Raw genomic sequence first — 14,468 nt, forward strand, 5'->3', positions numbered from 1 at the left:
AATTAACACGACGGGACAGATGACCCCCTCCTTTCTCTCCACGGAGACCTGGCATCCCAGCCCTCGTTGCTCAAGGTCGCTAACAGGTTGCAATCGGTTTTCTTGGCTTTGAAGAACATGAGGTTCTGCCGTGTCCCTCGGTGGCACCTTCTCAGCAGTGCCAGGGTCGGCTGGGAGGAAATATCATTCACAACTGCCCCGCAACGAGAAAATAGGCTGAGGAAAAAATACTTCTCCGTAGGTGGGGACATTCAATCACTCAGGCTGAACTCTTTGCCGATAGGGAGAAGTACCATTTCTGCTCCTCCTAAAGCAGATGTGAGATGCAGAGCGGAGGACGCCTGTTGCTTTCCCACCCCGCGAGCCTGGCTGAGTTAGAGCCATAGAATGGTTCGGGCTGGAAGGGACCTTGAAGATCATCTCATTCCACCCCCCTGCCCTGGGCAGGGCCACTTCCCACCAGCCCAGGTTGCTCCAAGCCCCGTCCAACCTGGCCTTGAACACCTCCAGGGATGGGGCAGCCACAGCTTCTTGGGGCAAGATGTTCCAGTGCCTCACCACCCTCACAGTGAAGAATTCCTTCCTGATATCTCATCTAAATCTCCCCTCTTCCAGTTTAAAACCATTCCCCCTCATCCTATCACTCCATGCCCTTTTAAGAAGTCCCTCCCCAGCTCTCCTGGAGCCTCTTTAGGCACTGGAAGGGGCTCTAAGGTCTCCCCGGAGCCTTCTCTTCTCCAGGCTGAACCCCCCCACCTCTCCCAGCCCGTCCTCCCAGCAGAGGGGCTCCAGCCCTCCCAGCATCTCCGGGGCCCCTATGGCCCACGGTCTTACGGCCGTCGGGAGCGCAGCGCGGGAGGAGATCCGGGGGGTGGCTGGGAGCGCACAGCTTTGTGTGAGTGTGTGTCTGTGTGTTTGCTGGATCACCGCTCTCACCCCCTGGCAGCTCAGTGGTCTCCGCTTCTCCTCCCTTTCCTGACGTTTCAGGGCATGTCCCCCTGGAAGCAAATGAGATTTATATATATGATTTTTTTTTCCTTGTAGTTAGCCCAAAGCAAGGGCTGTGTTTTTAGATATACCTCACCAAAAGCCTCTGGTCCTCCTTGAAGGTGCCCCTGGAGGAGTCACCGCTTGAATCTTTTTGAGAAGCGAAGCTTATGAGGGAAATGCCTTAGGAGCTTATTTTTATCACCTCCTATGACATTACATCATTTCACAGAAAAAAACAAAAACCAAAAAACCAAAAAAACCCACCAAAACCAAGAAATGACAAGGAAATATTTATCGGAGACCCATAATGACGGCGTGTTGCGTTTGTTAACGTTGAGTCTCTGCAGCTTCTCAAGGACGGTTAAAATACGCTGTACCTGCTTCTGCCAATAACCGCAGTTCCTTGCTCCTCCGGAGAGCCGACCCAAAGCCCTTGGGAAAGGGAGGCGGCAGGAGTTTTATCTACTGGCCGGGGCCAGTTTGGTCAGCAGGCACCTCGCAAAAACGTTATTTGCTGTGGCTTTCCTCAGCGCGTCCTTCACCTCCTTGTTCCTCAAGCTGTAGATGAGCGGGTTGAGCATAGGGACGAGGAGGGTATAGAAGACGGCGGTGACTTTCTCCGTCTCCAGCGAGTACCCGGAGCCCGGTTGCATGTGGCTCAGTCCCGCGGGCACGTAGAACAAGGTAACGGTGAGGAGGTGGGAGGCACAGGTGGAGAAGGCTTTGTGCCTGCCTTTGGCAGACCTGATCCTCAGGATGGAGAAGAGGATGTACAGGTAGGAGACGGCGATGATGAAGAGGACGGACATGGAAATGGTCCCGTTGAAGGCTACAAGCAAAAGCTCGTTGAGGCGGTCATCAGAGCAGGTGAGTTTCAGCAGAGGGTTAGTGTCGCAGAAGTAATGGTTGATGACATTGGGGCCACAAAAAGGCAGGGGCAGCAAGCAACAGGTTTGGATGAGCGAGTTCAAGAGCCCCCCGAGGTACGAGGCGGCCACCAGCTGAACGCAGAGCCTCTGGGGCATGGAGGCGGCGTAGAGCAGCGGGTTGCAGATGGCCGCGTAGCGGTCGTACGCCATCACAGCCAGCAAGAACACCTCTGTGGTCACAAAGACGAGGAAAAAGAAATGCTGGGCAAAGCAGGCGGGGTATGAAATGGTTTTCTTTTCCACCAAGAAGCCAAGGAGCAGCTTCGGAGAAAAGACGGAGGAGTAGCAAAGATCGACGACGGAGAGATTGCAGAGGAAGAAGTACATGGGAGTGTGGAGCCGGGGGCTTGTCCTGATCAAGGTGATCAGGCCGAGGTTGCCCGTCAGGGTGACGAGGTAAATCAGGAGGAAGATGGCGAAGAGAGGGGCCTGCAGCTTCGGCTCGCTGGTCAGGCCGAGGAGGATGAACTGGGTGACGGCGGTGCGGTTGCCTCCAGCCATATCGCCCCACCTCACCGCGCCGCGCGCCTGTCGGGAGGAGGAGAGGCCCGGCGGGAGCGGCGCGGCGTGCGCGGGGCGCTGCCCTCAGCAGGAACGCTGTCAGCCTGATAATTACGAGTACAAAGCTGCGATACTTGAGACGACGTCTCCCTGTGCTTCGGTTCCCGGCAAATCCTCGCAGGCAGAGCGAGGATTTGCCAAAACCTGTCAGGAGTTGCGTTTTGTCTTTACTCTCTTTAATCGGGAGGCTGAATTTAAAAAAAAAAAAAAAATAAAAAAAAAATTAGGTTTTTCCTATTTTTTTTTTTTTTTTTTTAAATAAACCAAAACCCAATAGTGAACGATTTGAAAACTGGAGGAGGGGTGCGGAATTCGCAAACTTCCCCTCGTTCCATTGCAATAGGAGGCAGAAAAGGGGAACGCGTTTCATTTTCCCCGTGAGGAGACCGACAACCCTGGGAGCCCCGAATCCGCCCTTCCCCGCTCGGAGCAGCTTTGCCGGAGGAGCTTTCCGAGCGCGGCGGAGACCCGGGAAGGTCCCCGGGGCAGAAACTCCCGCGCTAGAGAGCAAAACCAGGCTGAGCGGTCACCTTTCTGCCCCTGCTCTCGGTCAGGTCCCAGCACAGAGGGGAAATATTCCCTCCCGGGGTGGCAAATCGCGGTGAAAAAAGGCTTTTATTACGCTGGATTTTTACCTCCTTCAGCTCAATTATTATTTCCGTGTTTCTCCCCACTCGCGGTAGGGAAGGAAGGCATTTTCCGGCCGCAGCCTCCCGACGGCGGGACTAAGAAAGGACTCGTACGTGAGGTGTTCTATATGTGACAGAAAGCTGTGAGCTGGATGCACGGGAATTCGGGATTTTCCATTTCAAACCACGTGACGCCTCGCAGGCAGTATTTTTTTTTTTTGGGGGGGGGGAGGGATATCAAACCCCTCCAGTGCCATTTACCCGCTCTTCCTAGCGGGGCGCGGATGTTAGGAATCCGCCGTGTTTCTGGTATAAAGAGCGGTGCTGGTATTAATTAACTGTGACATCGGTGTGATAAACAGCGGTGGGAATATCTGTTTAGAACGGAAAATGTAAGGGAAAAACAAACCCCGGTGGTGAAGATGAGGTGAAGGAGAAGGGGGGCAGGCGATGGCGCGGAACCCGGGATGAAGGGGGGGAAGGAAAGGAGCTTTGGTCCCCAGGAAATGGGGCAGGATGAGGTTTCTCGCGCCACACGCCGCCCTGGAGCGGGGAAGGAGGGGGCGGGCGATGCCCGGCAGTTTTCCTCGTGCACCAGAGCATCGGCGAAGGCGTCCGTCCGGCGTCGTTCTGGGGTCCAGCGGTTCCCCTCGGGGTGGCTGTCCCGCCTCTGAGCTCTGTCGCCGCACTCCGCTTTTTCGGCCACCAACCCGCGTTCTCACTTACACCGCTGTAACGGGCGGAGTTTTCACTTATTTATGAGGTTCCAACATAGCAGAAAGAGCTGGTAGGATGTTTCCAGGTTTTGGCTGCAGCTGCTTTTCCCTTCCGCTGAATGAACGTTGGTTGTTTTGGGGTTGTTTGTTTGTTTTTTTTTTTTGAGAACACTCAAACGTCTGCTGCAAACGAGAATAGTAGTATAATATCAGCGCGGGCAGAAGGTTGCTCTAGGCTCGGCGGCGTGTTTTTATTCTTCCGAGAGAAAAAGCTCAGTGGTTTCCTCGTGGAAACCTGCGTAACACTCTCCAGCTCCCCTGTAGCTCCACAGCGCGGTCCTGCTCTCCTCTTCCAGCGGTCTTCCCTCATCGCTTATAGGCATTCAGGGCAGAAAAGCAGCTTTTCAAGTGTTTTATTACAATAACATGGCGACACGTGTTTCGAAAGCCTGAAGGTGATGCCTAGGAATTCAGACATACGGAAAACATACAGCTCGGGTATATTCTGCTAACGAGTTTTTTGCCCTGAATTGGTAAATTTAAACGCTGTAGGGTTTAATCTTACTCTACCTTCGAAGCCCGAGCCTACAGCCCCGCTCCGCGTCACGCCACGTTCTTACCCGGCGTCTGGGCGCGTCTCTCTGATCTGCACGCGAGGCGCGTGCCTCGTCCTACGGCAGAAGGGCGACAGGAGAGCCCTTTTCCTCCATTTCTCAAAGGACCCTGACGCGACAGGAGAAGGGGAGCGGCAGTTTGCAGGGGGACGCAGCTCCATCCACAAGGAGCGACGGTGGTGGCACCCACCTTTTGTCCTGAGCGGGTTGAGGACGCCGTCCCGAAGGACTTGGCAGGGACGGCTTCTGGGTTTATTTACTCCTCTGGCCCTCACGGATAAAATCCCTGCGGTAAATCACAGCTGAGCAAAGAGCTTCACAGAGGGATCGTTAGAAACTCTCAGAAGAGTCTGGAAGAAGTTTGGACTCAGGTCCTGCCCCCCCCCCCCAGTGGACCATGTGGGGTTTGTTAACCTTTCTTTGCTCTGGAGGAGGGGGAGTTTTCATCTGTGCTGAGCCACAGCGGGGAAAGAGGCCACGTGAGGTGCTAAGTAATGGTGAGTGGGGATGTTGGAATTTGGAATTTATTCTCCTGTTTGGACTGTGCAAGTTTGAAGCTTCGCTTAAACGATACGGTTTAAGGCAGCTGAAAGCGTGAGCGCTGTAATCAAAGTCAAACGCGCACGTAAATGGTTTTCTCTCCCTACAGGTGTGACAGATTTTACGGCTCAGGCACAGAAAAACCTGATTTCTCAAGCTGACCGCTTCTGCGCCTGGAGAGCCGCACGGCAGCTGCGCCCCAGGCAGGACAGAGCCAGGAAAGCCGGGGAGGCAGAGCAGACACAATTCTGGCCCAAAGAGTACAAAGCCCAACGCAAACTTTAGCATAACCGCAGCAGCCACAGCTCCAGACACCAAACTGTACTTCTGTGATCACGCTTGTGGCTTCACTGGAGGCTCATCCGGGAAAATATATTCATTTAAAGGTTGCTTGCTATGTGTGCAGCCCTTGGCAAAACAGTAGGCAGCGAACTTTACTGCTGTTCCTTTAAGTAAACTAAAGGTACGTGAAAAGACACTTAAACTTTCTTGGAAATGTTTCACCATTCCTGTCTCATTCCTTGAGCCATTCTTGGCATCATAATAAGGTGATACGTAAGAACGTGACGAGCTAAATCCTGTCCAGGTCAGCAAGAAGTGAGCAGGACGCAGGACTCCGCCACCAGTGATGGAGACGGGGGCAGGGAGGAAGTTTGCAGTTTCTTTTTCCTGCTGCCAACTTCATTTCCTTCCTCACTATAAGGCTGACTATTACTTCCAAATATTTATATATTTTTTTCATCATCTTTCATTCCCTCACCACAAAACCATTTCACTGTTACCTTTCCACACGGTCACAACGGAGGTATTCACCGAGAAACCCGGATTATTTAATTAAGAAGCTCCTGTTAAGACAAATGGCGGATTAAAACATTGAAGCGAATACGCACCGAGAAACCACTATTTGTCTTTACCGCATTTGGAAATGAAATAACACAAGTAACAAAATCTGAGTAGATAAAACGTCTGAACTGCTATAACTCCCATGTGAGTGTCAGCTAAGGATAAACAGACCTTAGCAACAAGGCGGCTGAGTAAATCTGGACGGACGGTAACGGGGGCGGAGGGTACATAGGAGGGGGAAGGCAGGGGAGGAGGGAGAGGAAGGCCGGAGGGGGCGGGATGTGGTGGACACCAAAACCTCCCAGCAGAGCCAAGCTTTCACCCTAACCCAAGGCTGTACCTTAAAAGTCTCCTGGGAAAACTTAGCCCAGGCTCCTCTCCTCCATCAGGAAAGACAAAGCAGCGGCAGGATGTTTTGAAGTTGCTTAAACTGCCTGAGTGGGTTTTTCCAGCGGAAGGGAAAAAGCTCGTGGCTCCGAGTGACAGGGACTCAGGGCTGAAAGCAGAAATACTCCCAGGCAGAAACACTGTGAAGCACATAAATATACAGAACGGGGGATAAAAACATCACCCCACACGTTGGGATTTAAAAACCTGTTTTTCCCCGCAGCACCTTCCCAGCTTTCCGGGTAGTAACATGATGGGACGAGTGGCAGTGGCACTGACACTGGCGGGGAGCACGGACGTCCACCTCAAAGCGCCCCGGCTCCAGCCCGCCACCTGGGCTTCCTCTTGCCAAAACATCTCCAGTTCAGACTCTGGGATTGAGGCTGAGATCCTGTGAAAACCACCAGGTCAGAAGCAGACCTGTAAATTTTGGGTGCTCTGCTCTGGGTGCCCCTTCCCACAAGCAGGACACGCTGCAGCTGGGGAGGTCCGACTCGAGAAGCTCCGTGCACATCACCATGTGCTATTCTTCACATTACATTTAAGAAAATGACTTAAAAATCAAGATTATTTTAGCAACGCTAATGGAATTCCCCTGTGAAAGAAGCCCAGCTTATTTCATAACTTGCCAGAGAGCTGACCCATATGTCTACAAAGCACTCAAAAGCCACCGTTAACACCAGGATTAAAACTGGAATTTTCTGCATTCAGGCCTGTGCGTGATTTGTTGGCTGTTGTCACTGACAGGCTTCCCTCTAAACCTGCAATTTTTTTTTCTTCAGCAACAAGGTTTAAGCCACCTCTCCAGAGAACGAGAAACACTCTATTTGTGTATAAATTTTATTCTGAAAACAAAACCCAGCACATCGCTTTGACAAGATGAAAAGACTATGCAAAATACAGAATAAAATAAAATAAGGGGAAAAAACAAGAGGCACTATCTTTTTGTCTTCTTAGCCTGGGACCTGTCTCTGTGTGTACAACGTGGAAGGATGCCTTGGGAAATCAGGGAGTGAACAGGTTGTCATGCTACGTTTATTGATATTTTTCTTTTGAAACATAAACCAGAACCCAGCAGCAAAATTCAGGCTTGGAAAGCTGCAGTCTCAGCTCAGCTTGTCCTCGGTTCACACACTAGGAGCGGGCCAGAACTTTGCTGGAATCAGGATTTCAACTTTTCTTTTTTTTTTTTTAAACAAAGAAAAGCGACTACATTAAGGGAAGGAAGAACCTAATCCTTATTAAAGGGAGAGGTTCACCTCGTCATTTCAAGTCTCCTTCCCACCTCCAGCTTGCCTGCCATTCACATCTCCCCGGTTTCTCCTTCAGCCTCTGCTGCTTGCACCTACCTCTTTTTGGTTGGATGACGTCAGGCAGAAGTCTCTCTATCATTTCTACCCAGTTCACTCTCTAGCTGGTCAATTTTTTATTTCTTAAAGCATAGTGGGTGTTTGTCAGCAGCGCTTATCTGATTCACTAACCTAGCGTTGTTAGGAAGCACTTTAGCAACATCCTTCCTAGGACTAACACGCAGGACAGAAAGACGACCGTTTGTTATTAGCCTAAAATTCCTGGTTGAGCAGAAAAAACAAACACAGGGGGCTGTGGCTGGCCAGTTGGGCTATTTGCCCTTTTTGGCCTTTGCGGCTGTGGCATTGTTGGTCTTGGCTTTCTTCTTTGCCGATCCCTTGGTCTCCGGCTCTTTGCGCTTGGCTGATGTGATGGAGCCCGTCACCTTGAAGAAGTCGTCCAGTCGGCCCTGTGTGCTGCCCTGCCGGCTTTTGCTCAGCCTCTTCACCCCGTTGCGGATCCGCTCTTCATTGAACTGCTTCTCCCCGCACATGAACTGGACGAGCTGCTCTTCGTTCGGCTCGGTCCACTTCAGCTCAACGGTGTCGGGGTTGACCACATCAGGCTCTAGGAAGAGCTTCTGGGCCTCTTTGTGCAACCAGTTCTCAGGCAGAGGGTACTTCTTGGTGTCTATCTGCTGAACGATCTTCTCGATGGTTTTGTGCTCCTTGATGAGCTCGATAGCACGTTTGGGCCCAATGCCGCGGATGCTCTCGCAGTAGTCACAGCCCAGGAGGATGCACAGATCCACAAACTGTTCCCAGGTCAGGTCTAAGTCCTGCAGAATACGGTTCAGATGAAACTCCTGGATGGGCAGCTTCTTCGTCTCGCTGGCAGTAAGATGCCGCATCAGTACAGGACTGCCAAAGGTCAGGCAATCCATATCTTCTGTAGCAGCCGCATAGACCTTCCCAGCCTTCACCAAGGTAGCACAGCTGGCTTCGGCCTCCCCTGGCGCATCCACGTAGGGGATACCCATCAGCGTTAGTAACTTCTTGCACTCGTCAGTGTGCTGCTGGGTCACCTTGACCAGCCTCTTGCTGTACTTCTCAATGTTCTCCTCCTCTCCGGCCTCCTGAGCCTCCTGCAGGTGTTTCTCGGCCTCAGCCCGGCGCTCAGTCCGCTTTGACAGCTCCCCCGATTTCAGCTGCGGGGGCTTGCCGTCGAAGACGTAAACCGGCTTGATGCCATTCTCCACCATGCGGATGGTCCGGTAGAACATGCCCATCAGGTGGCTCGTAGTTTCGCCCTCCTCATTCTGCAGGACCTCAGCTCCCTGCCGCACAGCGATCAGGAACTGGTAGATGCTCATGGAAGCATCTATAGCCACCTTCCGGCCAAAGTAAGACTTGATGTCGTTCTCCCGGATGGCACCAGGAGCCACGTCGGCAATAAGCTTGGCCAGGCCATGGATTCCCATCCTAGGGAACAGAAAAGGGGATGTTGGGATCAGCCTCTGCACACACACTGTGCTGCGGGTTAACACCTAGGGTGTGGGGGTGGTGTACCACCTAAGCAGGGGGACCAAAGGGAGATGGCTGTTTCCCCTGTGAACCATTATGCCATGAGCTGCAGCCTCCACTGGCTGCCGTTAGCTGGCTTCCAGCCTCAGCCCACCATTATCCCCTTAACCACCATTACGCCCCCACCTCAGCCTCCCCGGCACACCATTACCCGCTCTTTCTCCATCAGCCTCTCCCAGCCCATCCCCCCTCCCCACCACACCTCACCTTCCCCTTGCCTCACCATTATAATCGTCCAGGCTCCGTTCCCACCTCCTGTTTCCCGGCTCCATTACCCCCCTACCTACTATACTTCTGGCTGCAGCCTCCCCACGCTTGCCATTAACCCCTCTCCCCACTTCCCCCTCCCCCTGCACGCCATTCCCTGCCCCTCTTCCATTATCCCCCTCCTCTCTTGGCCTCTCCCGACCCGCCATTCTCACCCCTCCTCCTCAGGGCCCGCCGTTATCCTCCTCACCACTGCCTTCCCCCAGCCTCACCATGACCCCTCCCTCCTTTCCGCTGCGACCTCAGCGGGCCGGCCCATACCCGCCCCGGGCCCACCTCAGCCTGCCCCAGCCGCCACTATCCCCCCCAGGCCCGCCTTCCCCTCTCCAGCCGCCATTTCCCCCCCAGGCCCGCTGCTGGATACCTCCCCCCTTCTCGCTTCTGCCCCCCCCAGCCGCCATTATCCCCCCCCCCCTCCAGTCCAGTCCCGCCTCAGCCGCCATTATCCCCCCTCCCCCGGCGCGCCTCAGCATCCCCTGCCACCATTATTCCCTCCCTGGGCTCGTCTCTACCTCCCCCCGTCGCCATTATCCCCGCCTCAGCCTCCCCGCGCCGCCATTACCCCGCAGGTCGATCCCGCCGCCGCTCCCGCGCTCCAGCCGCAATGCCCGCCGGGAGCCGGCGCAGCCAATAGGCAGCGGCTCCCGCTGGCCCCGCCCACCTATCCCGGCAGCCCCCGCTCCCCTCTTCCCTTCCGCTTCCGGAGCGGAGGCGACGTGTCGGAGCGGAAACCGGGACCTGGGCGATATGGTGAGGGCCGGGGTGGCGATGGGGGGGAGGTCGGGAGCCGGTCCTGGGGGCCCGGACTCGGGGCCGGCAGTCGGTCCCGGGCTCCGGTGGTGCCGCTCACCTTCGCCGTGTCCCCGCAGGAGCTGGAGGCCATGAGCAGATACACTAGCCCGGTGAACCCGGCCGTCTTCCCGCACCTCACCGTGGTGCTGCTGGCCATCGGCATGTTCTTCACCGCCTGGTTCTTCGTGTATCCCCGGGCTGGAGGCGGGGGTAGGGGAGCGGGAGCGGGCGCGGGGTGGGGGGGGGTGGTCCCCTCACCTTGCTCTGCCGCCGTTAACACCTTAACCCCCCGGCCTGCAGCTACGAGGTGACTTCTACTAAGTACACGCGGGACATCTACAAGGAGCTATTGATCTCGCTGGTGGCCTCGCTCTTCATGGGCTTCGGGGTCCTCTTCTTACTGCTGTGGGTCGGTATCTACGTGTGAGGCGCGGGCGGAGGAGCACCGTTACTGCCTGGGGAATCCCTGCGGCTGTAAGCACCCCGAGGGCCTGACACTCTGTGTGTGTCGGGGGGTGGGGTGGAAATGTAGCCCTGCGACAGCTCGTCTTGCCAAAAGCCACCTTTTTTTCGGGGACAAAGTTAGGACATGCAAAAGGCTGTGCTGGCATCCCCGCAGCAGCCTTTGGGCTTAAGCGTCGCGGCTACTCTGAGCTGCAAAGCAGCTGTAGGGTAACTGTAGTTGGAAAAGGCGCCTGTGCCTATCTGGCAGAACTGGGGTTCGTCCCTGTGTGAGGCAGCCGGGAATTGTGTGTGCTGGGGGTTTTCCCTTGCTCTGTGGCTTTAGTAGCAGCAGAGTCCAGCCCCGGTGCTGCCCTGTGGAACGCTGTCTCACTGACCCCCTTCATCTCTCCTTTGGTTCTAGGTGGGAAGCCCTGCAGAAGCTCTTTTTTGTATTTCTTTTATACTTCGACAACAAAGCCTGTGTCAGACATGGACTGTGCTCCTGTTGAGTGACTTTCACCCGCCCAACAAACCAAACCTGAATAAAACTGCCTCTGTGATGCATCTGACTCATGGTTTGTCTTTTAGATACTTCCCCCCCTCCCCTGTGGCTTTTCCAGACCACTTCGATAGTGGCACAAGTTCTGTGTGCTGTGGGATGGGCCCTATGTTTATCACAAATTTCCACAGCTGTGTGTGCCCAAAAGCGTGACCTGCAAAGCCCTAACGAGGATGAGACAAGACCTGACAAAAGCCTGCAAAAACCTAACAAAGACCGGACAAAATTTTCCTGCCACTTGTCTCGTTATGCCCACACGGTGGTGGTCATTTTGGTTGAAAGGTGCAGCAGTTGGGGTCTTTGGCTAGTGTGGGGGGGGGTGACATGAGCATATATCACCACCGGTCAGATTCAAATTGGGTGTAAACGGGGCCCCGTGAGAGTCATTTTGAGTCGGGCTCCCTCAGAGCAGCGGTTCTGCGGTCGGGGGGCTCTCCCCGTAGGTTGGGACGCCTTCCATGGTTCATCTTCTGTACAGATTGAGGGACCTCGTCTTGTTTAGTTGAGTGATTATGTGCGTTTTGGGTCATGGACCATAAACCTTAAGAATTCTTAAGCTGGCAGTGTAGTATTAACTCCCGAGCGACCGCCGCAACCTGTGGATTGTTAATGTTTCTCAGGGTCTCAAAGCGGTTTCGGTTAGAGTAAAACTCCGTTTGATTTTGTCACCAACGTGTAAAAATCAGTCCCGTTTTTAGCTTGTTAGTTGGTCTGGCTTGGTTTGTGAGGTTCCGTGACAGGCAGGGACTGCTCCGAGGTGGTTCGCTTACCGCCGGCGGCACCTTGGGGACCTCCTGTGGTAGAAACGGAGCTGACGGGACCACCCGGCCCGCTCTTCGGCCGGGCTCCGTGCTCCTGAGGTCCGTGGGTGGGTGGGTGGATGGATGTCCCGGTTGGCCTGGGCGAAACGGCGCTTGCAGAACGGCCTCTGGCCGGGGTTCCCGGGTGAGGCACCGGTGCGGCTCCTCGGACGCAAAGCGAGACTAACGCTTGTCTGGTGGCACCGCAGTGGGTGACACAAGCTGTGTTTGTGGGAAATGAGGTTTTTGGGAGGAATGTTTGAGAAGTACAGGACGGAATAATCTCGTAGCTGGATGTGCCGTTCAGTTCAGTAGAGAATTAAGTGCCTTGCCTGTAAAAGAGGAGTTTATTTATAACATAACTGTATTTGTATGGGTAGCTTTGAATTTGTAGCCCAGTTTTTAAAGCAGTTAGATTTCCAAATGAGAAATTCAACAGGAGGCTTACAGCTTTAAAGCCCTAATTTCCCGGTTTGGGAAGGAAGCTTTCCCCTCTGCGGATGCTCTCGGATGCCTCTGGATCTGACCCTGACCTCTGAGGCTGTGAGCAACAAGAGCTTCTCTTTTTTTTTTTTTTTTTTTTTTTTAATACCTGTTGGAAAGGATGCGGCGTAGCAGTGAGCAGCCACGGGCTGGGGCTCTTCTGACCCTGACTGGACCCTGCGTGGGCACATCTGGAAAATCCCACTGATTAATGACATGGGGGTTCCTCCGGTTTGCGGGAGGTTTTACAGCTACCGAACGGAAGGATTGTTATTTCACAGCAAGGGAGGAATGCGCCAGGAGCCATCCTTGGATACAAAGCAGTATTTATATATTTATTTATATGGGCATATTTACCTCCAGCATAAAACGAAGTCTAAATAAGCAAAAAAAAAAAAAAAAAAAAAAAAAAAACACAGAAAAAAAAAAAAAGTGGGGAATCCGGAGACTCGGCACTCAAATTCAGCAAAATATAAATATAAATCAGAAAGAAAGGAGGGAAACCACGCTTGTTCCCCACAAATAAAAACCGATAATCAATAATACCTGCTAAGAATGCAACTCTACAGACTTGCTGGCAATATACAGTGATTAAAGCTGTGACAGCAACATTTAAACCAAACAAATTAGTGCTTTACTTTTTTTTTTTTTTTTTTTTCCTCCTTTTTCTTTTTTCTTAATTCTTGCAGTGGTGGCATAGTCTCTATTTACAGGCTTTAAGCTCTTAACAGTAGGACAGAACGTTTGCGAATTTGCTTTTGAAACAAACTCCGAAACAGCCCAACTTTGGCAAGCGGCCTCGTTTCCGCGCTTGTCTTCCTTCCTGCCAAGAATGTCTAGAGAGATGAAGCGTCTCGTTTTCCAGCGGGAAGAGAGGGGTTTTCCCCAAGCTGTACGGCCGGAGACACGGGCTCAGAGCTCCCTCCGTCTCACGCAGGGCAAGGCCTGATTGTTAACTCTCTTGTTACTGATTGGGGACGGGCAACACGTCTCCAGTTAGGGCAGAGACGCCTTTTTTTCGGGGGGGGGGGGGGGAAGTCTACGCAAACAGCTGTTTCCGCGGGCTTAGAAACAATCCTGTGACCCTTTAATAATTACGAACCCCTTCGGAGCTCATTTCTGCCTCGCTGTGCAGCGGCTGGTGGAACCGGCGTACGCTTTGTGATGGACTTTAAGACAAAAGATACTATTTGCGATATAAGACGCTAAAAACGGCGTTCTGAATGCCTCTCCTCTTTCGCTCCCGGGGATTGCTGTCAGCCCGGTGCTGCTCTGCTGCGACGCGGCCGCCCGTGGGTAGGGTCGGCCTTTGCACTTCAGGTCTTGCCTCACCTCACTTCTTAAGCTAAACCGGTTTTGAGGCACGCAGCATTTTACGCACGTGGGGGGGAAACCACTGTTCCCTTGTGCGGTCCCGTCAGCAGAAAAAGGCACTAGAGATGTTTCCGTAGCCCTTAGGCACTTGGTTTGCCATCGGCCCTCGTGGAAACCGGTGGCGAAGTGTCGCAGGGGACACCTGAGAGACTCCATCTCCTCTTGGGCCACCGCTGCTCGTGCGTTTCTAGTGATTTGATTGATCCCTCCCCTCCAGGAGCGGCATTCCCCGCAGCGGGGGCGAGAGACGTACTTCGTGGGTCTCGCCTGACCTCGGCCAGCTCCACCAGTGAGGGGGTGGATGGGCGGTGGTGATGGCGGGCAGCGCTCTCAGCTCTGGGCCCTCGCAACACCGCCCCGGTCCCTCTTCAGGGGCTGCAGGAGGGCACCGGCATTTAGCCCAGTTCGACGATAGAAGGGAAACCAGCAGGTCTGAGAAGGTCACCTCGCAGCTGAGCAGACGTCGAAGAGCACGTTGGCGTTGCTCGCCTGAATAAAGGACGTGCCAAACCGGGCCACTGATTGCCAAGTGGAGAATAAAAGCTGCCGAGAAAGTAACTTCTCGGTTTAAGGCCAAGTGGGAAAAAAAAAAAAAAAAAAGCTCAGGGCGGGTGGAGGGAAGAGCGCTGAGCGGCCTCTCCAGAGGGCTACACGGGAGGGATTCCTT

At 53.7% G+C, this 14,468-nt stretch overlaps 3 protein-coding genes across 3 annotated transcripts; 1 reads left to right on the forward strand and 2 right to left on the reverse strand.

Annotated features, from left to right (window-relative positions):
- Positions 1-1,448: 1,448 nt before the first annotated feature.
- On the reverse strand, positions 1,449-2,420 carry LOC309673286 (olfactory receptor 5J3-like; the record flags this gene model as incomplete). The annotated part of the gene is made up of 1 exon (XM_082485026.1): positions 1,449-2,420. One exon carries the CDS (start codon positions 2,418-2,420, stop codon positions 1,449-1,451), a length of 972 nt encoding a protein of 323 aa, XP_082341152.1.
- Positions 2,421-7,041: 4,621 nt separating this feature from the next.
- FEN1 (flap structure-specific endonuclease 1) lies at positions 7,042-8,979 on the reverse strand (the record flags this gene model as incomplete). The annotated part of the gene is made up of 1 exon (XM_082485233.1): positions 7,042-8,979. One exon carries the CDS (start codon positions 8,977-8,979, stop codon positions 7,831-7,833), a length of 1,149 nt encoding a protein of 382 aa, XP_082341359.1. The 3' UTR covers positions 7,042-7,830.
- Positions 8,980-10,063: 1,084 nt separating this feature from the next.
- On the forward strand, positions 10,064-11,154 carry TMEM258 (transmembrane protein 258). The gene is made up of 4 exons (XM_082485235.1): positions 10,064-10,099; positions 10,219-10,328; positions 10,442-10,615; positions 11,007-11,154. The coding sequence occupies exons 1-3, from the start codon at positions 10,097-10,099 to the stop codon at positions 10,566-10,568; spliced, it is 240 nt and encodes a 79-aa protein (XP_082341361.1). The 5' UTR covers positions 10,064-10,096; the 3' UTR covers positions 10,569-10,615; positions 11,007-11,154.
- The last annotated feature ends 3,314 nt before the right edge of the window (positions 11,155-14,468 follow it).

The sequence above is a fragment of the Vanellus vanellus genome (assembly GCF_965231255.1).
Source record: "Vanellus vanellus genome assembly, chromosome: 6".
NCBI lineage: Eukaryota > Metazoa > Chordata > Aves > Charadriiformes > Charadriidae > Vanellus > Vanellus vanellus.

Bases quoted from the DNA above. Each gene is read 5' to 3' on its own strand.
- TMEM258 (XM_082485235.1), top strand. The intron at 10,329-10,441 runs GTATCCCCGGGC...CCCGGCCTGCAG, and splicing joins TTCACCGCCTGGTTCTTCGT to CTACGAGGTGACTTCTACTA.